The sequence below is a fragment of the Octopus bimaculoides genome, chromosome 4 (genome assembly GCF_046866305.1).
Source record: "Octopus bimaculoides isolate indiv1 chromosome 4, ASM4686630v1, whole genome shotgun sequence".
Classification (NCBI taxonomy): Eukaryota; Metazoa; Mollusca; class Cephalopoda; order Octopoda; family Octopodidae; genus Octopus; species Octopus bimaculoides.
The window spans coordinates 80,234,077-80,257,208 of record NC_142931.1 but is presented as its reverse complement, the minus strand read 5'-3'; the positions used below and the strand labels follow the sequence as shown (position 1 = coordinate 80,257,208).

Here is a 23,132-nt window from a genome sequence, read left to right as displayed (position 1 = left end):
TCCTTATCATTATTAATACTATATATATATATATATATTTGCTCACCTCAAGACTATAGCAAAAGACAACTGTCCAAGGTTTCATGCAGTGGTAGTGAACCTGAGACCTTAAGCTGCAAAGCAAACTTCCTCACCACACAACCATGATTTATAGATCCACACACACATGTTTAGATATGTTAAGTATACAAAATAATACTTAAGTGCAAAGGGAACAAAAAGAATTATAAATCATAAAAACACTAAAATAAATCATGTAAAACAAAAGCACATGTGCATATTACACATATGCATGTGCACACACACACACACAATGTATGCACTCAAATATTCAAATGCATATAGATGCATGGATATGCATGCACAAATACAAAGACATCAATGCACATGCACATTAGATAAACAAATAGATACTTTGTAATAAATGCCATCTTATAGTAAATATTATAACTGTTCCCTTGACATGCATTGGTACAGATGCACCGCAACAGCAGTGCAATTTAGACAAGTGCATAGAATACCACAAAATTGGCAGGATGAAAGATAAGGAGAAAGAAGCATTTTATTATTTACCACCAACACCACTACTAACACTGGAGCAGCTGCCGCTGCTGCTGATTTTGCCACAGTCCATAACATGCGACCTGTGCTTCATATGCAATTTACTGCGATGGTGAAATCAACGAAGAAGCTCACATAATAACCTAGGAAATTATGCATTCTTTCAAACATTGTTCTATGCCATGAAGGATAACATGGTTGAGAAGTCAGAACAAGCTGAGCAGAAGATAATTCGGAATCTACAACAACTGATGGATTTTTGTGTTACAGCATGTGAGAAGGGGAGGAATACTAAGTAAGAAAGAGAAGTGAGAGTGGGAGAGATAGAGAGAAGGGGAGACAGAGAGAGAGAGAGAGAGAGAAAGAAGGCAAGTGAGAAAGAAATATGAGAATTCCGAGTTAATCTTTTTGAAAGCTTACAATGGTGTTTTGTGGACAGAGCAAAGCTTTATCTCTATGTGTGAGATATTGTTTAAAAATGGAAACAAAATACCAAACAAAATAAGGCCTAAATTGTTTCTGTAGATTTTATATTGCACCAAATGTAATTTCAGTTGTTCTTAGAATTACATAGAGCTATCACATATACAAGTAACTCTCTGACAAAGAAACTGCAACATAGTAACTTGACCCACAAGAAATATCAGTACTTAACTATCTTAAAATAGACAGGATTATAACAGCTGATATCATCACCATCATCATCGTTTAACATCTGCTGTCCATGCTGGCATAGGTTGGACAGTTTGACATGGAGCTGGCTAGCATGGAACTGTCCAGACTCTAGACTGTCTGTTGTGGCATGGTTTCTATGGCTGGAGGCCCTTCCTAATGCCAACCACTTAACAGAGTGTGCTGGGTGCTTTTTATGGGCCACTTGCATGGGTGCATTTATGCAGCACCGGCATGGGTGCCTTAATGCAGCACCAACACCTCAAAGGGAAAGCCTGTATATGTGGAAGACGATTTCACTTAGCTTGACGGATCTTATCACATACAGCAAATCATCACACATCTCCTGGTATGTCTTTGACAATAGGCCTGTGCAATTGAAACTGACTCATGGCTAATTTCGGCAATAACATCAATACTCTGGAGTATGGATGGATAGACAGACAGACAGACAGACAGACAGATAGATAGATAGATTAGAGACAGGTATTCTCTGTATAGAATATACTTCATAGTGTTCAAGAGATTTAAATTTGACCAGATAGAGGAGTGTTTTTTGCATATCGACTTGACTAACTTACTTGTCCTTACATCTACTCCTCTCTCTCTCTCTCTCTCTCTCTCTCTCTCTCTCTCTCTCTCTCTCTCTCTTTATATATATATATATATATATATATATATATATATATATATATATATATACATATATATATAAACTTCATTTATTTATGTAGTGAGAACACCACATAAAATGTGCAATGAAAATGTACTCCTCAGTACAAAAATGTGTGCAAAATGTGTGCAAAGATGTGTGCAAAAACAAGAGTAGGAGAAGAAGAAAATACATCTACAAAATGACTTTCTAAAATGAAATTCCATTATGCAGCTGAGGAGTACATTTTCATTGCACATTTTATGTGGTGTTCTCACTACATGAATAAATGAAGTTTGTACGAAATGTACGTACTGCTATAACCTATTGAATTGTTGTTGCTTTTCTTCAAATTTTATTCACCAAATCTCTTGATTTTGTTTTTGGTTTTTACCCTACCAAATTCTGGTGCCTCAAACATTTTAAGTACCACTTTTAATCTTTTGATTAAATCTATATATATATATATATATATATATATATATATATATATATATATATATATATATATATATATATATATATATATATATATATATATATATATATATGTATATATATATATACATATATATATATATATGTATATGTATATACACATTATATTGTGGATCCTCCACTGATTTCAGTAATGAGGATTCAACTATTTGATCAGAGAGCTGCCTTCTTAAATTAGTTAATATGTAAGTGACCAAATATTCCACAGGTACCCAAAGGCATAGCAGGAAGTGAGAAAAAAGGTGGCAGTTTTTGGAGCACAATGTAAGCATGCTTAAAAGTTATAATAGAGATGTTTCATTGTGACTTTATTTTAGGTCCATGTAATGCCAGTAATTAATTAGTAGGTAATGAGTCACAGTAAGTAATTAGGTAATGAGTCACAAACCAAATAATCAAAACATTTCAGGAAATGTGTTTGACCTTGGGTGCTGAGCATCGTTACTATAACACTACCCGTACCCCAAACATAATTCTCTGATCAAATTAGCATAATGCACCTGACCTTTGAATTACAGGTACAATCCATCCAAAGCCATCATACAATTTTTGTCAACTCAGTTTCACTCACAAAACTTGGAACAGCCAAAGGTTATGATAAAAGCCGCTTGCCGAAAATCTCATGCAACGAGAGTGAATCCAGAGTTTTGATTACTAAGTGGCCATCTTAACTACTTGACCATTTCTGAGTCCTCTAGTGTTACACTTAATCTTGGACTAAATCTCACATGCCATAGTGTAATGTTTGCTTGACTTTGGGATTTATGTAATGATCAGGGTAGATTAAAATTATTTTGAAGACTGCATGCTGTAATGATGGCAATAGGAGAGTTAGCTAAATAGGACTAAGTTTGTGTATGTGGTGGCAATTTCAATTTTTAGGAAATAATTAAAGCTGATTGGTAACACCAGAAATTACATTCAGGTTTCATAACATATATGACTTTGTAATTCTTTTGATGTGCTTTTAAAGGGTTATATCATTGTCATTATTGTTAAGGCATGCCAGCTATGATAATACTGCATCTTGAACTACATTATAGCAGTACCTTGAACTTCATTATTTAATGCACCCTGTCGTTGTTTAAGATGGTAAGGTATGATTTGAGAGAAATCTAGATGCTATTTTCAGCAGGCCAAGTGAGCACTTAGATGCTCTTTTGATTTTTAGTCTGAAGTTAGACTTTGAATGGGAAGAAATATTTTGCTGTATAAATGGAAAACAAAACACACCATGACATCATCATTTAACATCTGTTTTCTGTGTTTGCATAGGTAGGATGATTTGACAGGGATCTAGCATGTTGCAGGACTGCACTGAGCTCAATGCCATATTTGGCATTCTACACCTCAATGTCCTTCTTGATGCAAAGCACTTTACAGAATGTACAAGGTGCTATGCTTTCGATCCACTGGCACTAAAGAGGTTGCCATGTAACTTGTAAGACAGAAATAAAACAGAGAAAGAAAGGGAGGAAAATGGCACCCACTATTAAGAAGTATTTGTGAGGAAAAGGTGGAGGATATTAAGGGAAGGTAATACAATGAGAGAGACAAAGATCATCTTCAGACGCATGCAAGAAAGAAATAATCTAGAACCATTCGCAACTCTCAGAGGTTGTTTGATATATTCAAACAACAACATAACATAGAAGACAGCATTCATACGTCCTGGGGTAGCTGTATGTGCAGATACTTAGGCATCAAAGTAATTTTCCAGGCTCTTAAGAGTATCATCAAACATAGCAGCTACTCCACCAATACACACACACACCCAACTTGCTTTTTTTCTGGTAAAGAATGCCATCAGCACTCATTGCATGGGAAGAAAATACACTCCTGAGTTCAAGGTTGGAAAAGACCATTTAACACTTCTACTTGGTTGTAATGCTTCAGAAGACTGCAAGCTGAAGCTTATGCTAGTTTATCATTCAGAACTGCCGCAACCAAAAAGAGAAACAGAAAAATACATTTGCCTGTGATTTAAAAATCAAACAAGATGACTTGAAATAGAAATAAAAATTTTAACATAATAGTGTGTTTCATATTTTTATTCATCATTCAAGATATAGTGAAGGAAACAATCTTGTGTCTAAGACATTGTTGGTGATTAATATTGTTGCAGGCCATCTTCAGAATCTCAATACTTTTCAAACCTACATTGGTGTCAAAGTAGTTTACTTGTTACTGAAAACCTCTTCCTTATTTTGGCTCAGGGATGACAGAGTAATTTCTCATGTGATTACCTATTTTCTTTGGTGCACTTTTAAACAACTTGTTGTAGAAAGAAATGGCAATGATAAACTATGAAGAATGTTTTGAAAAACTACTACATGAAGGTCATAAATAATGAGAAAGCAGGCTGAAACAAAGGCCAAGGACTGCATGAAGAGGCTATGTTCAGAAGCTTGCAAAGATTTCATGGAATTTGATGAAGAAAATGTAGCAGTAGCCATCATCAATACATCTTTGAGTCAGACAATAAAGAGAGATTGCAAAATGGCCATCAGGAGACTTTATATATTGAAGATCTGCAGGAGATAGAAAGAAATTTTACAACTGGTTTTCTCAGTAAGAGAATAATGGAAACTTTGGAAATCATGAATAAGTTGCCTGAGAGTACCCTTTCTGAGAGTGCAACAGTAATGAAAAGAGAACTATTCTGGAAATGAAAATGACAAAGGACATAGACATATTGTGCATTGCTGTACTCAAGAGGACATGCCTACCACAACAGGATTGATATACTAAAACCAAGGTGCCACGTAAAACGCATTGGTACTTGTGCCACATAAAAAGTACCAGTGATATATCACATAAAAAGCTATGATGAAGGTACCAAAGCAACCAGCACACTCTGTGAAGAGGTTAGCATTAGGAAGGACATCCAACCATAGAAACCAAGCCAAAATAGACTGTAGAGCCTGGTGTGGCCCCTGCCCTTGCCAGCTCTTGTCAAGGTATCCAACCCATGCCAACATGGAAAACAGACGTTAAATTATGATGATCATCATCATCATCCTAATGATATTTTTCTACTAAGAATTACTTTGTCAGAAACTCCAAAACATACTGAAAACAAATGTATTCTTCAAAAGGTGACCAACATGTGAGAAAGAACCAGCACTCAGACCTAGATCAATAATATAGTTTCTTTTTTCCTGCTTTTTTTATAACTCTATTATTACTGAGTAGGCCAGTGTGTTTATGATTAAAGTTGATTAATTTCACCTGTTTCAAAATTTTATGGCTTCAGTTCTAATTAATTAAATTTGTTGTCTAATTTCATCAAAACTTTACATCACTCTGTATAAAATTATCAAAGTTATTAATTGTTTTGATGTAGTGAGTCTCTAAATTTCTAGATCATTCTGTTATGTCTCTGACATGTATTTATATTCATTTTGCTGTTAAAAATAGTCCATCGAAATTTCATCTTTATTTATTGTGTTATAACAACCTGCATAGCAATGTTTCATTTAGAGCTGTAATTTTAGAAATTACCTTCAACTCACAAGATAGGATCATTTTAGAAGCTTACAAAAGTCTAAGTTGCTTCAAACTGTTATCAAATTGTGTATGTAACTCCTATCAAATGCGTTGGCAGCCACTTTCACTCATGGGTGTGTGCATGTGTGTGTGCACACATAATTAAGGGTTTGGGAGAACAAACAGGGAAAATAGAACTTCCATATACCAGCATATGATTTTTCATTTTATCTTCAGCAAAAAATTAGTCAAGTGATTCAAAATCTGAGAATTATATGCACAGCACTTATGAAACAATGTTTATGAGTCACTTTTGCAATTTTCTGCTGATTTATGAAATATGTTGTGCATTGCTGCACTCAAGAAAACCCAACACCACCCTAAAAGCAAGGTGCCATATAAAAAAACACTGGTAACATAGTGCCACACAAAAAGCACCCAGTACACTTTGTAAAGTGATTGACATTAGGAAGAACATCCAGCTGTAGAAAAACCATGCTAAAACAGATTATGGAACCTGGAGTGGGCCTGGCCTTGCCAATTCCTGTCAAGCCATCCAACCTATGCTAGCATGGAAAACGGACATGAAATGATGATATATATATATATAAACCACACACATACACACGCACATGCAGATATATATATATATATATACACACACACACACACACACACACACACACATCATCATCATCATCATCATCATCATCGTTTAACATCTGCTTTCCATGCTAGCATGGGTTGGACAATTTGACTGAGGACTGGTGTAACCAGATGGCTACACGAGGCTCCAATCTGATTTGCCAGAGTTTCTACAGCTGTATGCCCTTCCTAACGCCAACTACTCCGAGAGTGTAGTGGGTGCTTTTATGTGCCACCGGCACGAAGGCCAGTCAGGCGGTACTGGCAACGGCCACGCTCAAAAATGTGTATTTTATGTGCCACCCGCACAAGTGCCAGAAAGGCGATGCTGGCACAGGTACCATCACGATTTCGCTTTCGCTTGCCCCAAGAGGTCTTTGCAAGCTGAGTTTCATGTCCAATGAAGGAGACGACATTGGCATGGGTGTCAGTCATCAAATTTAGTTCGGCTTCAATTTCACTTGCCTCAACAACCTCAAATGAATAATATATAGAAATATAAACACACACATATGCAGGAACACATACATGTATACATATGCACACACACAAACACATACATATAAATTTGATTAATTTTGTAATTAACTAATGTACACATAATTTTGTTGTGGACTTATTCTGTTTTAGGAACAAATAGCTTCAAAATATTTCACCGTTTTTCTCTATAGCCTTGTCAATACTTTTCCATTGTTGTATGAGATGCAGCAGATTACATTATTATGCACAAAATTCCTTGCCAACAATATATCCCAAGAAATGAATACCCCCATACATGCATACCTGTGAGTCTGTCTCTCTCTATATATATATATATAAACTCACACACATATACATTTATGAATACACACAGATTTTCTATATATATATATACATGTTCATTTTGAGACACAAATTTCTCAATAGATGGCCAAATATTATTAACAAAATATTACATTCTGAAATTGTATAGATAACATATTACAAAATCTGTTCAATAACACCTGTAAAAGAATTGGAAAAAGAAACAAAAGCGTTTTCAACACCTACACCATGAATTATAAAGCCAAGACTTTGGAAATCTTATAGCTTGTAATTAAATTGTGATAAAGTGCTAAACAACAAACTTACCTGTATTCCATTTCGTCAATAGCAACAGATAAATGCCGAGGGTATTCTGGACAGGAGTACATATTCCGGTCGTCTTCAGGAATGAGATCAACATCATGGAATATACAACAATGAAATGTGAAGAGTTTTAAGGCTTCTTTAAAAGCTGCATTCATAATATGTCCTTTATTAAATGTTTCATTTCCATTCTGCAAAAAACGATAAGGAAATATGTGAAAGAATTTTTTTAAATGGATATAAAATAAATAGATGTAAACGCGTGTATACATAATTAATACACACACACACACACAGACATATTCTCTCTCTCTCTCTCTCTCTCTCTCTCTCTCTCTCTCTATATATATATATATATATATATATATATATATATATATATATATATATATATATATATATATACATATATATATATATATATACATATATATAAACAGTAATATATATGTATAAACATTAACACATATATGTATATCCATAAATATATATATATATGTATATACACACACACACACATATATATAAACATATATATACACACACATATATATATAAACAATAATATATATATATATATATATATATATATATATATATATGAACAGTAACATATATATGTATATATAAACAGAATATATGAATAAACATTAATACATATATATATAAAATCATTAACATACATGTATGTATAAAAACATTGATACATACATACATATATATTTAAATATTAACATATATATATAAAAATTATATATATATATATATATATATATATATATATATATATATATATATATATATATATATATATATATATATATAAACATTAGAAAAATCTAAAACCAAAAGACCTTTAAAAAAATAACAAAAAAATTTTAAAAGATGGCAAAATGTTATATATTTTGCTGTAAAATTTGATTATATTTCCACGAGGCACCTTTTTCTACAATTTATTTTAAAAGCATTGGAAAGATGCTCTGAATAAACTACTTTATATGCTCAAATATATTGAGAAGAATTATTTTTTTAATTGTCTTTCAGAAAAGAACTTTAACAAAGACTATATTTTTCCAAAACAATGAAACATTTTGTAAGGATTTAGGCACTTTTGAAGAAAGATAAAAACCCATATACATACATATCTAAATGTGTGTGCATTTGTGAGTGTGTATCTATTTTATATATCATCAAACAATATATGACACAAAACTAATCAGTGTTGTTTTCATATGTGAATGTGTATATATTGATTATAGCCACCCTTGTTATTTTATAATTTTTTCCCATTACCATTTTGCTGAATCAGTCATTGATTCTTACAGTAAAAACTATATACTGACAGCCAGGATTTGGACAAACCATTCAGCAATGGGGTAGTCATCACTGAAGAGCTTTAATTTCAAGCAATACTAGAATTCTAGTATGGTGATCTCACTGTCAGTGTGTAGACATGTACTTTTTTGCAGCTCTAATGGATTTTAACTCTTATTTCTAGCAATGTAAATACTACTCTGCACCCTCACTCACAATTAGTGACAACTGAATTTTTTCCTTTTTAGTTTTATATTGTGTATAGCTGCCTTTGTTATTTTATGTGTGTGTGCGTGTGTATATATATATGAAAATAAAAATAAAAAATAAAAAAAGGGGTTTTATGATAGTGTATAGAGGAATATATTACTTAAAAGAGTTCCAACTCTGTCCGTTTTTTATGTTTTATTTATATTCTTATAAAATTAATGTGGGATATAGAATATGGAATATATAATATAAATAGTAAAATGAAATGAAGTATTGAATGTCTTATTGAATATATGAAATATTGAGTATTAAATATATAAGGATTAGTATACTTTCCTACTTTATAGCAGTCATCAAGGTCCCATCTGACAGATATATATATATATATATATATATATATATATGTACACATACATATATAAAGTAATGGCTATTTGCCAACATAATGTGGCTGTCCCGAAAGGGACGATGTTACTGTTGTTTTAGTCCCAAGACACATCATTTCTAGCTAGCTTATACGATACACTATCTGTGTCGTTATATTTTCAAACAGGGAGCTCAGCACTCCTATCCAGTGCAAAACAACATCTGTGGACTAGTTTCTGTCCCTTGAATAATTTGAGTCAAACAAATCGACTCTAGTACTTTTTTTTTTTTTTGCTAACCTTCTAAGTTACTGGAACATAAACACACCAACACCGGTTGTCAAGCGATGGTGGAAGACAAGCACACACACACACACACATTATATATAAAGGGCTTCTTTCAGTTTCCATCTACCAACTCACAAAGTATTGGTCAGTCAGAAGTTAGAATAGAAGACACTTGCTCAAGGTACCATGCAGTGAGACTGAACCTGGAACCATGTGGTTAGAAGGCAAGCTTCTTACCACACAGTCACGCTTGTTCTTATATTTGTATAACAAAACTATTGATGACATGTTTTGCAAGAGAAATGTATAGATTACTGAAGTCTTAGATTATATTTTAAATTAAATTTTAAAAAAATTCATTGTGCACTGTTTGAGAATCATAAATCTTCACTAGTCTAAGGGAGTCTAAGAAGTGTATAGGTATTGCCCTGTTTTACATCCTCATCATACATAAAAAAATTACTGCGAAATAAGTTAAGAACATAATAAAATCTGGAAGTTAAAATGAACTATAAAACCAGTGTATGAAACAATACAATGACAAAAACATAAAACCTACCAAGACATAACAACATCATGGAGAAATGAGTTCTGAGAAAGGAGAATTAATTATCTAGCAATGTGAAAGTAAATTTTATTGATCTATAGATGTTCTAATGATAAACTCAGTGATTTAAAACAAACATACGGACAGACAGATAGAGGGAGGGAAAGAGAGAGAGGGGGGGAGATAGCGAGAGAGAGACAGACAGACAGAGGTAAATAGATAGATAGATAGATGCAAATATATATATATATAAACATATAACTATATATGTGTGTGTGTGTGTGTGTGTGTGTGTGTGTAGCTAGCTAACTAGATCAACAGAGGGATAGACAGACAGATAGACAGACAGATAGATAGATAGATAGATAGATAGATAGATAGATAGATAGATTTACAAATAGATAGATGTGCTGATAGATAAATAGATATGCAGACAGACAGACGGACATAAAAGAATTCTATATCGATTTTTATCCGTACAAACCAATACTGTTACAGTTTTAATTTGACTTATGACCTGTTTTATACATTTTTTTCTTCTTTTCTGCCTCCTAATTGAAGTCCTTTCATTTTATTTACACTGTTAATATCCAAAGAGAAATAAGAGAAGTTACAATATGCCTCCATCATCAATATTTAACGTCTGTTTTCCATGCTGGCATGGGTTGGATGGCTTAACAGTAACTGGCAAGGCCAGGGGCCACATCAGGTTCCATAGTCTGTTTTGGCTTGGTTTCTATGGCTGGATGCCCTTCCTAATGCCAACCACTTTAGAAAGTATACTGATAGACTCGGCTATGTCAAGATGGACTTATGTATTCTTCCTCACATTTGGATTTTTATGTACTCTCTCTCCCACTTGGATTTGAAATGTTGCCACATTTATAATATGTCTTTTCTACAGTAATTTTCTGCATTTTCGTGCAGCTGAAGATTGCTCTTCATATTGCATTTAAGGTAATGCTCGCATTACTTAAATAAATTGAAGTAGCATGAAACGTGCGTACTGCAATCACCTTTGAAATCCGTGTTGCTTATTTTTATATATATATATATATATATATATATATATACAATTAAAAGGGTAAGGGTTTATCAATTTATAATTTATTAATAAATTAACCATTAATAATTTTTACCAAGCCCCTCGGTATGTAAACACACACACACACACACACACACACACACACATATATATATATATATATATATATATATATATATATATATATATATATATATATATATATATATAATAGTAATACAACAATGCAGCAGTATTTACTGGAAATAGCAGTCGATAATATACAACGCTATAGTAAAGCTTCACTGTGCATCTACTGGTAAAGGTGTTTGCAGGCGGCGAGCATGAAAAATTTCATCTTACCTGTAGGAAGAACATTAGATAAATGCACAACCCAAATGTGGATAATCTAGGACCTAGGTTTTGAAATTTCCAAAATACGTTTGTTAACGTAAATTTGATTATTTATCATCAGCAAGATTTACCAGACAAAATTTTGAATGTTTTGAGTGTCAGTATACTCGCCTGAATGCCTATTTATACTTTAACCTCATGGTGCTTTGTTTTACTGGATAGCAATACTTTTGTATTACACTATATGTGTATATATATATATATACTTTTAAAAAATATACCAATTCTTATATAAATGAGTGTTTGACACTCGAAACTTCAACAAAGGAAGAAACGAACACATTTTACACACTTCAGAAGGATTAACGTGACAAGGACAGTATATATTATTATTTTTAATTTTTAGTATTCTTAATTTTTAATATTTCTAATATTTTAATATTATATAGGTATATAAAGGGTTCTTAATGCATCTCTGAAGAACGGAATTACTAATAATAAGATGATCTTTAGATCACTTTGTGACTGTAGTAATATCCGCGAAACGATCGTAAGATATTTTATTCTTTAAACTTTAGGTTTCTTTATATGTTATATTTTAGAATTTATAATATTCATGCTTATTTATACATAAATTTTGATACATAAATTTTTATATGCATATATATTTAAACATATATATATATCTATTTTTAGATTTTTATATGTATTCATATTTATATTCCGTATATTTATGTTTTAAACTTTTAAATTTATTATGTTACCATGTTATGTTGGATGTATATCTTTCAAAATATTAAATATTGTTTTCCTGAATATATATATATATATATATATATATATATATATATATATATATATATACATGACAGGCTTCTTTCAATTTCCATCCACCAAATCTACATTCAAGGGTTTGGTTAATCCTGAGCTATAGTTAAAGACACTTTCCCAAGGTGCCATGCTGTGGGACTGAACCCAAAACTAAATGGTTGTGGAGCAAACCTCTCAACTACACAACCATATTCGTGCCACAACTATGATTTTGCTGCAGCCATGCTTGCACTTTACAGCTACACCTGCACATCACTGCCATGTCTGCACCATACTAATGTGTGTGCATGTGTATAAATGCACACACACATACACACACTCACTCACAGAGTTTGTATTATCCAATTTAAATATCTATTGAGTCTAAATTTTATCAACCTTGTCAGGTTTTGTCAGACATGACAGAGCTGTCTCAGACCAAACTCTTGATTCGAATATACATGGATATGATCAGATTGTTCAGAATGTCAAAAAAAATACACCTTGATTGACACTGGTGCCTACACACCAAGAAATTTTCTGATAGAATCAATAATTTTGATATGTTATTTATCTTGTAGTTGTTTAGTCCCAGAGCAGACCTGTTATAACTGAAGGCATTCTGGCAGTGATCTTTCCATCATTTTGTTTATCGGGAATAATAGTACATCTAGAAATATGCAAAAAAAATGTTTTTTTCACTATTTAAAAAAAACAAAAAGATGCTAGGGTACGATACGAAGGAGATTTAGCTACTATTTCAAGAATATAGGCTTCCTCATAGGCATGTGTCCTCATTATTTTTTTAATACAGCAGTACATGATTTGAGGGAGATTTCCGTATTATTTCAGGCAAGTCATGCAACTATACATCATCTACTTCATTGATTAATTTAGTGTAGCTAATTAATTGAGAGAGCAGAAAAAACATGGACAAGTTACTCATAAATGGATAGTTTGTAATCTATAAATGCAAAAATTCATTGAGGTAAAGCATGTTCCACTGGTGCTATCACATTTCATTAAGCAACTTTTCCTCAAACAACTTTTATTAAATAACTTTGTCTGAAACAACTTTTCGTCAAACAAAATTTTCATCAAATGACTATTCAAACTACTTCACATCAAACAACTTTTCTTCAAGCTGTTTTACATCAAACAAAATTTTTCATCAAACTACTTTTCCTCATAGAATTTTTCATCAAACTACTTTTCATCAAACAAGTAATTATCGAGCATTTTTTCATCAATTGATTTTTCATTAATTGATTTTTCATCAAATGACTTCTGATCAAACTATTTTTCACCAAACTTCTCATAAAACAGCTTTCTAACATACTGCTTAACATCAAGCATTGGACAGATTTTTACCAAAATGACTTTTCATACAATAACTTGGAAAATATATCATTTTGTATATAAATTTTTCATCAACTATCATGTAATTGTTCAATAATACAATTTTTAGAACATCAAATCTTTACAAACAACTTGACTAGTAGTACTCTCTCTCTAATTTATGTGCCTGTATAAGTGCATACATATTTTATGTCCATTGCATAGAAGAAATTAATGCATAAAAGTTAGCTCCTTAAATTATTTTGTAATTGATCATTATACATATTGTACAAACTGTTTTCATATATGTTTAATAAAAAGTGTTTGATGAAAAGTCATTTGATAAAAAAAAAAATCACTTAAAGGAAAGTAGTTTGATAAAAAACTATTCTATGAAAAATAGCTTGAGCAAAAATTCATTGGAACGAATAGTCATTGTTTGCAATACAATTTCCTGAAAAATACTATAATAATGAAATTATTGTATAAAGTGCTCAAGTGCACTACAACTCGTCAAAGGTGCATGTATAGTACATAAAAATTATGTACAAATATCGGGAAAGTGTACAGCATATGAGTCATGATATACGTGTGTGCATGCATATGCAGGGATATCAGATGTAGTGTTGGCGAATTTCAGGAAGCATGGAGGTTTCAAAGGATGCAATGTCTCAGCAGCTAACAACTGATGCAGGTAGTTTGTTCCATGCTTCAGCAACTCTGAGTGTGAAAAAATGTTTCTGATAGTCATGGGAGCTGTGCTGTTTTCTGACTTTGTAGGCATGCCCACATGTGTTAAACACATGGAGCTCAAAAAGGTGTTCAAGGTGGTTGTTGGCACAATGGTTAATAATTATGTGGGTGTTTACTAAGTCAGTTGCCAGACGTTGGAGCTGCAATGTAACTATGGCCAGGGAAGCAAGGCATTTAGAGTATGGTAGATGCCTGATGGAGGGTATTCACTTGGTTGCATGTCTCTGAACAGTTTCCAGAAGGTCAATGTCCTGAGCAAGATAGGGGTTCCTGACTGGTGATGCAAATTCCAAGTGTGGTTGCACCATAGCCATATACAGCCTTAGATAGATAGCTGGAGAGTGGCTGACAAAGGTCTTGCTGAATGATGCCAAGACACCCTCAGCCTTCTTGACAATTTTAGAGATGTGCTTTGTCCAGCACAAATTGAGAGTATGTGGACACTGGGTTTTTCCTTCCAAAATCCATAGTGGTACACTTGTCCACAGCCAGCTTGAGTTGCCAGTCCATGATCCATCCTTGCATTGTGTCCAGGTCCAATTGCAGGAAAGATCTATAGTATTCAGGATCTGTCCTTTTTATTTCAAGGTACAGCTTGATTTCATCTGCATATTTCAGCACTGTAGCATTCATTAAGTTGGTATTTGTCATTAATGTATGCAACAAACAAAAGGGGACCAAGTACAGATCCATGGTACACCAGATGATATCTCATAGGGTGAAGAATGCAGTCATTATACATCACTTATAGATGAAAGATAATTTTAAACCATATATTTAAAAAGCAAATACATTTAAAGGTCTATAACAGAGCAACACACTACAAAAAAATTCCATTTATTTTTCTTATATTGTTTGTATTCTTGCTATTCCAGTTTATTATATGTAAATATATATATACACATTTACACATCAATGATTCCAGATTTCAGTCAATATGCACATACACACATGCACATAAACACATACATATATATACATACAAGAGCATGCCCTCAAATTCTTAGCGATCTCCAGCTAAGCAGAAAAACATTACAGTCATCTCAGTGTAAAGACATTGATTACATCTCAGCTGGATTAATTGATAAAATATTGATTTATTGATATGCTTATTTGACGTATTAAATTGTCTCCTGGTCACAGGAAAATTTTCATGATTTTGTTCGAATTTTTTGTGGAGGCATTTTAAGAATTTTCAACTGAGATACTTTTTAAATGGTTCGCAACATTGAATCTTTCTCACACGCATCAATAACATATTTACCAACACACACACACACATACACGTGTATGCTCTTTCCTTTTTCCACTTTTCTAATAAAAATTTCTCAACATAAAATGAGGGAAAAAAACTTAGAAATGATTCTCTCCCTTTAAGTATGCATACTCTCTCTCTCTCTCTCTCTCTCTCTCTCTCTCTCTCTCTCTCTCTCTCCCTCTCTCTCTCTCTCTCTCTCTCTCTCTCTCTCTCTCTCTCTCTCTCTCTCTCTGCCATTATGTAGCAGCCTCCAGTGAATAGAACACATACATTTCATGAAGAATTGTTTGAAAAGTTGCCTGATGAAAAGTCATTTTGTGAAAAATTTTTTAATGAACAGTAGTGTGATGGAAAGTCATTTCATGAAAAGTTTGATCAGGAAAGCTGCATAAAAGTTTAGAAGGAAAGTTGCAGTGGATGAGATTGATGTCTCACCAAGAAAAAAACAACAACCTGACACAACGGACAAATGACTAAGGATCCATGCAACTGGAAATCCTGCTGTTAATAATCAAATAATTAATTATCTGCAACCTGTAACACATAACTTACAAAACTGGTACAGGTAGAGAAATTTTGAAGTTCTTCTGGTTTCTTTTTCCTTCCTTTACTTAAAACTAGAAGTTCTAATCTATTTTCTAATTTAAAATTATTCAGCAAAATAATAAATATATTTTTACGACATTATTCTACAAAAAGTCATGACAATGAAGAATTTGATGAAATATTGTTCTCTGGTTCCATCCTACTAAGAAGCTAACTTAATTTATTAACTTGCCTTTTCTACATCTTGGCAGTGCCATGGACTAACGTAAACTTGGCAACTAGAATCATGTTGAAAGATAAAAAAGAAAACTATAGCAGTAGTACAAGATCCATTAAATGCACTTGGCCTCACTTAATCATTATGCATCATTTATAGATGAAAGATAATTTTCACCCACATATTTAAAAAGTAAATACATGTAGAAGCCTGTAACAGACTGACAAACTACAAAAAAAAAATCCATTTATTTTTCTTATAGTGTTTGTCTACTTGCTATTCCAGTTTATTATATGTAAACATATATATACACATTTACACATCAATGATTTCAGATTTCAGTCAACAAACACATACATATATACATGCACACTCATAAACACACACACACATATATATATATACATACATACGAGAGCATACCCTCAAATTCTTAGCGATCTCCAGCTAAGTAGCAAAACATTACAGTCATATCAGTGTAAAGACATTGATTACATCTCAGTTGCATTAATTGATAAAATATTGATTTATTGATATGCTTATTTGACATATTAAATTGTCTCCAGGTCACAGGAAAATTTTTATGATTTTGTTCACTATTTTTTTTTTATACATTTTAAGAATTTTCAACTGAGATACTTTTTAAATGGTTCACACCATTGAATCTCTCTCACACATATCAATAACCTATTTATCAACACACACCCACACACAGAGATTTTGTCAGGAAGTAGTCTGTACATGGTTGCTCGCTCTGCTAGGATCAGCACCCAAATGCCTCAAATCACACCATAAGGAAATAACAGAGCAGGACAGTGGATTTCAATCAAAGCGTCAGACTCTTAATGTATCAGAGGTAGAAGTTAGAGGTTTTGCAAAATATCCTTAAGAATTCTAGCAACTCTTCTTTCTGAATTCTTCTGACCCAACACAAAACAGTTACACCATAGCTATTGGCATTACCATTATATTTTAAGTAAGAGCTCCAAAACAGAAGTGACCTTGAATATAACAGCAGAAGAGAGAAATGTATTACAGGTGATGGTGGTGATGGCAGCAATAGTAGTGGTGGTGGCACCAACAGTGGTGGCACCAACAGTGGTGGCACCAACAGTGGTGGCAGTCATAGAGGTGATAGTGGTGATAGGGGTGCTAATGGCACTGACTGCAGTGGTGGTTGTAACAGTAAGATTGTAGAGGTGGTGGTAGTGATGATGGTAGTGGTGAGGGTGGTGGTGTTGGTGGTGGTAGCAGAGGTGATGCCAGTGGTAGTGATAGTGATGATAGTGGTGATGATGGTGGTGGTAGTAGTAGTGGTTGTAGCAGAGGTGGAGCCGTTAGTAGTGATGGTGGTGGTGGTGGTATCAGTATTGGTAGTGGTGGTGGTAGTAGTGACAATAGTGGTAGTGGTGGTTGTGATGGTAGCAGAAGCAGTGGCGGTGGTGGTGGTGGTGGTAGAGGTAGTGGTAGTGGTGGTAGTGACAGCAGTGGTGGTGGTGGTGACGGTGGTGATGGTGGCGGCAGCGGTACTGGTAGCAGAAGCAGTACTGGTGGTAGTGACAGCAGAGTTGGTGGTAGTGGTGCTGATGACAGCAGAGGTGTCACCTGCAACACTAGCAGTGGTGCCGGTGGCAGTGGCTCCAATTAATCAATGCAACAATTGGTAGTGTGGGCGACACTGAGCTGGTTAAGTTCATAGCGGCAGCATATCAGTTCTGTGATAACACGACACCCAAGGGAAGCCTTCAAGTTGAAATAATGCTAGACTTTTACATAAGAATGGTACAAATGATGCCTGGGTGTGTTTTAGCAGCGGAATGACAGACACTTTATGATATAGCAGTGGAGGTGGTGTTGATGGTGGTGAATACAGAGATAATGCTTTAGCTACCTTGTTGCAAACATTATATCTATTAAGAATTACTTGTATTCTTCCCTTAATGGCAGCAACATATTTTCCATTAAGCTTAATTGTGACACTCAGTATTCCTTGGTGATACTTGTATGAGTGTGTGTGTGTGTGTGTGTGTGTGTGTGTGTGTGTGTGTGTGCGTGTGTGTGAGTGTGTGTGTGTGTGTGTAATTATGTGTTTATATTTGTAAATATAAATGCAGGAGTATATATATATATATGTATGTATATATGTGTATATAAACGTGTGTATGTATATGCATGTATATATTCATGTGTAAACACTTATATATTTATGCGTATACACATGTATATATTTATCTGTGTGTGTGTGTGTGCACATACATATATATATACATATATATATATACACATACATACATATATACGTGTGTGTGTGTGTGTATGTATGACTGCATATATGTTTGCGTATATGTATGTTTATATATATATATATATATATATATATATATATATATATATATAAACATATATATATACATATTTATATGTATGTGCCTGTATATACATATATATATATATATATATATATATATATATATATATATATTTATCTATATATATATATATATATATATATATATATATATATATATATATATATATATATAGGTGCAGGAGTGGCTGTGTGGTAAGTAGCTTACTGTGTGGCACCTTGGGCAAATGTCTTCTACTATAGCTTTGGGCTGACCAAAGCCTTGTGAGTGGATTTAGTAGACAGAAACTGAAAGAAGCCCATCCTATATACGTATGTATATATATATATATATATATATATATATGTATATATATATATATATATATATATATATATATATATATATATATATATATATATATATATATATATATATATATACATATATATATATATATATATATATATATATATATATATATATATATATGTGTGTGTATATGTTTGTGTGTCTGTGTTTGTCCCCCCAACATCGCTTGACAATCGATGCTGGTGTGCTTACGTCCCCATAACTTAGCGGTTCGGCAAAAGAGGCCGATAGAATAAGTACTAGGCTTACAAAGAATAAGTTCTGGGGTCGATTTGCTTGACTAAAGGCAGTGCTCCATCCAGCATGACCACAGTCAAATGACTGAAACAACTAAAAGAGTAAAAGTGTATATATGTATTTATCTATCTATGTATCTATATATATATTTATCTATCTATATATATATATATATATATATATATATTACGGAGATGCACTTGCATAGCAAGTGACCTGATCTGAGATCGTGTGCTGGAACGAAAACAATTGCAGCGTGGAAGGTGTTTATAAGCCATTTAAAATAACACACAAAATCCGTTAGATTCACTTCAACATTTAAATTTAATTTGTCAAAATATTTTCGTCGCTTTGAGACCGCGACCTGTTCACTGACAAAATTCTGTGCTGAGATGCAGCACAGAATTTTGTCAGTGAAGAGGTAGCGGTCTCAAAGCGACGAAAATATTTTGACAAATTAAATTTAAATGTTGAAGTGAATCTAACGGATTTTGTGTGTTATTTTAAATGGCTTATAAACACCTTCCACGCAGCAATTATATATATATATATATATAGATATATATTTATTTATCTATCTATCTATATATTTATCTATCTATGTATATATATATATATATATATATATATATATATATATATATATATATATATATATATTTATCTATTTATCTACATCTATGATTGATGATATATTTATCTACCTATCTACATCTATCTATTTATCTATATCTATCTATCTATCTATCTATCTATCTTTCTATCTATCTATCTATCTATCTATCTATCTATCTATCTATCTATATATATATGTATATATATATATATATATATATATATATTTATCTATTTATCTACATCTATGATTGATGATATATTTATCTACCTATCTACATCTATCTATCTATCTATATCTATCTATCTATCTATCTATCTATCTATCTATCTATCTATCTATCTATCATCATGGACGGACGGTAGACACATCGGCTCCCATGTAAGTTGCATTTTTCACCTCTTAAAAGACCTATTTTGTTTTAAAATTTTGTATAAGTTGTGTATAACACAAAATACTTCGTGAACATATATTTTTCAAATCGGAAATAGCTCTATTTAGAGCCTTATTTCCAAAAATTCAAACATATCTTCCTCGTTCCTAGCCATATTCTTTAAAACGAATATGGCTAAGGTTTTCAACGAGGCCGACTTCCCGCTCCTAATGCCAGAGGCGAAAACACTTAATGCCGTTCCGCATGAACGCAGACAAGTGATGAAGAAGAGCAATGATTCTGAGTCAACTGCTGCTGCCTCAACCACCACCACTACCACCATCACGTGTACAAACTCTGCTGCTACAGCAGTCTTGCCTGCCACCGTCACCAGTGACAACAACAACAACAACGACAAAGACAACAACAACAACAGCAACAACAACGACAACGACACAAATGTCCTTGCTAACACGACCACTGTCCTCACCACTGCTACTACCAGTGACAATAACAACAGCAACAACAACAGGACACCGACCTTCAACACCAACACCACCACTACTTCGACAAACTCTGCCGCCACTACCACCACCTTTGAACCTGGCAGTACCAACACCACTGTCAATACCACCATCAACAACTACAAGACGAACAAGATAAACAACACCACAAACGCCACAAACAACATATCTGCCAGCATCACAAAAACAAATTTTGCCGATGCAACGAAAGAAAAAAGAACAATATTAACATTCACCCAAAAACAAATCAATGACACAAAATCCCTTCTCACGAAAGAAGGTGACACTGTACACATACACATACCAAAAGCAATTATTGAAAATACAAACAAGAAGCACATATCATACAGACTTATCAACAAGAAAACGAAGCGACCGGAGAATTTCTCCACCCAAAAAATTGAGATTTGTCTCAAACCGATATGGCCCTTTCAAAGTCATGTTACTTGGGGACGAAAATTTGCCACGGTCCTAGTACGCTTTAAGAGCGAACAGTTAGCGAAGGAATTTTCAACACTCTCTCTCCACACAGATGACTTGGTGATGATACCGAGTTATCTTGGACAGAGAGTGACGAAGGTGACAGTAAAGAATGTCCCTTCACAAGTGGAAACACAGTGGATAGTAGGTTCTATATGCCTCGAAATGGAGGAGGCAAATATATTAGAAATTGCTACTGCAGAGGAGAAAAACTGGGAAGGGGGAAAAAAAGTCGAAGTCCTCCTCCACATCACTGAAGAGGAGTGCCAAAAGATCCCCACACACATCCAACTGGCAAAGGACCACAAGTTATATGTAGTGGTGGAAGGAAGGCGGCCACGTTGTTATGTATGCGGCAGCGAAGCACACCTCAAGGACAGTTGCCCAACCGCCGCCAACCAAAAAAAGCAACAAGGGCAACCACCAAAACCCGGAAAAAAAACCCTACTACCAACACCACCATCAACAATCAAAACAAGAGAAACACAAGCAACACTGGCAACTGAGAAGACAACAACATCTGCAAAAACAACAAGTGAGGAAGCAGGGGAAAAGAAAGAAAATTCCAAGACTGTTTCCCCTTCCCCCACATCACACACACCTCACACAAATAACAAGCCATCAGCACCAACAAAAACAGCAACACAACCACTCACACAAGCACACACAGACGCTCACAATTTGCCCCTACCCCCTTCCGATTCCTCAGAACCTTCGTCGGAAGATGAAAGTAATGAGGAATGGCAAATAGCCCAGAAAGGAAGGAGGAAGAGGAGCAAGAAAAGAAAAGCAAACACAAACAAAGCAGGGAGATACACAACTCCCGAAAACACTCCAGACACCAACACAAGCACACACAACTACAACACAAGCAACAAAACCCCCAAAGCAAGTACACACACAATGCTCACTGCCATCAACACAAAAAACTCAGAGTTGATGGAATACATCAACACAAAAACAAACATAACAAACGAAGACATAAAAACCAGCAACCACCCATACACAACACCGCCAGAACACATCAAAATACTACACATAACACCAACCCTGCACCACACACTAAAATCTATTTTTCCAAAGGCAGTTGGCAAATGCCAAAAATACCTGGCGAAAAAACTATATAGTGATCTCCTCGAAGAAAACCCGAAGGAGGAGACACAAAAACTCTCAAACGGTAAGTGACTCTCTTTATAAAACTTTAACACTCAAATCAAAATGATGCTCAAGATTGGTTGTGTAAATGCGCGTGGCTTGGGGTCCCCTTGGAAACAAGGGTACCTCCTAAATGACATAAAGTCACATAAACTAGAAATCATAGCCATAAGCGAGACCAGACTCCATGATCCGCGGGCCCTATCGTCCATGTTTGGCAGACAGTTTAACATTTATTTTTCTCCCTGTCTGCCGAGAATGGGCGGTAGTGGCACGGCGGTACTCTTTCACAAGAGTCTGGATCTCGAAGTAAAGACAGTATTCATAGACCCGGAGGGTAGATTGGTTGTTCTGGATGTCGATGGCAGCGATGGGTGTG

At 33.9% G+C, this 23,132-nt stretch overlaps 1 protein-coding gene and 1 pseudogene across 2 annotated transcripts in view; both read right to left on the bottom strand.

Annotated features, from left to right (window-relative positions):
- Positions 1-23,132, bottom strand: part of LOC106883964 (beta-1,4-N-acetylgalactosaminyltransferase bre-4) — a 1,203,892-nt gene that overhangs the window by 674,777 nt on the left and 505,983 nt on the right. For both annotated transcript variants that reach the window (XM_052967161.2, XM_089350856.1), the window contains exon 3: positions 7,628-7,815. In XM_052967161.2, the coding sequence (XP_052823121.1) occupies positions 7,628-7,815 (188 nt within the window). The remainder of the gene's footprint in view (positions 1-7,627; positions 7,816-23,132) is intronic.
- LOC149136099 (uncharacterized) lies at positions 14,406-18,621 on the bottom strand (annotated as a pseudogene).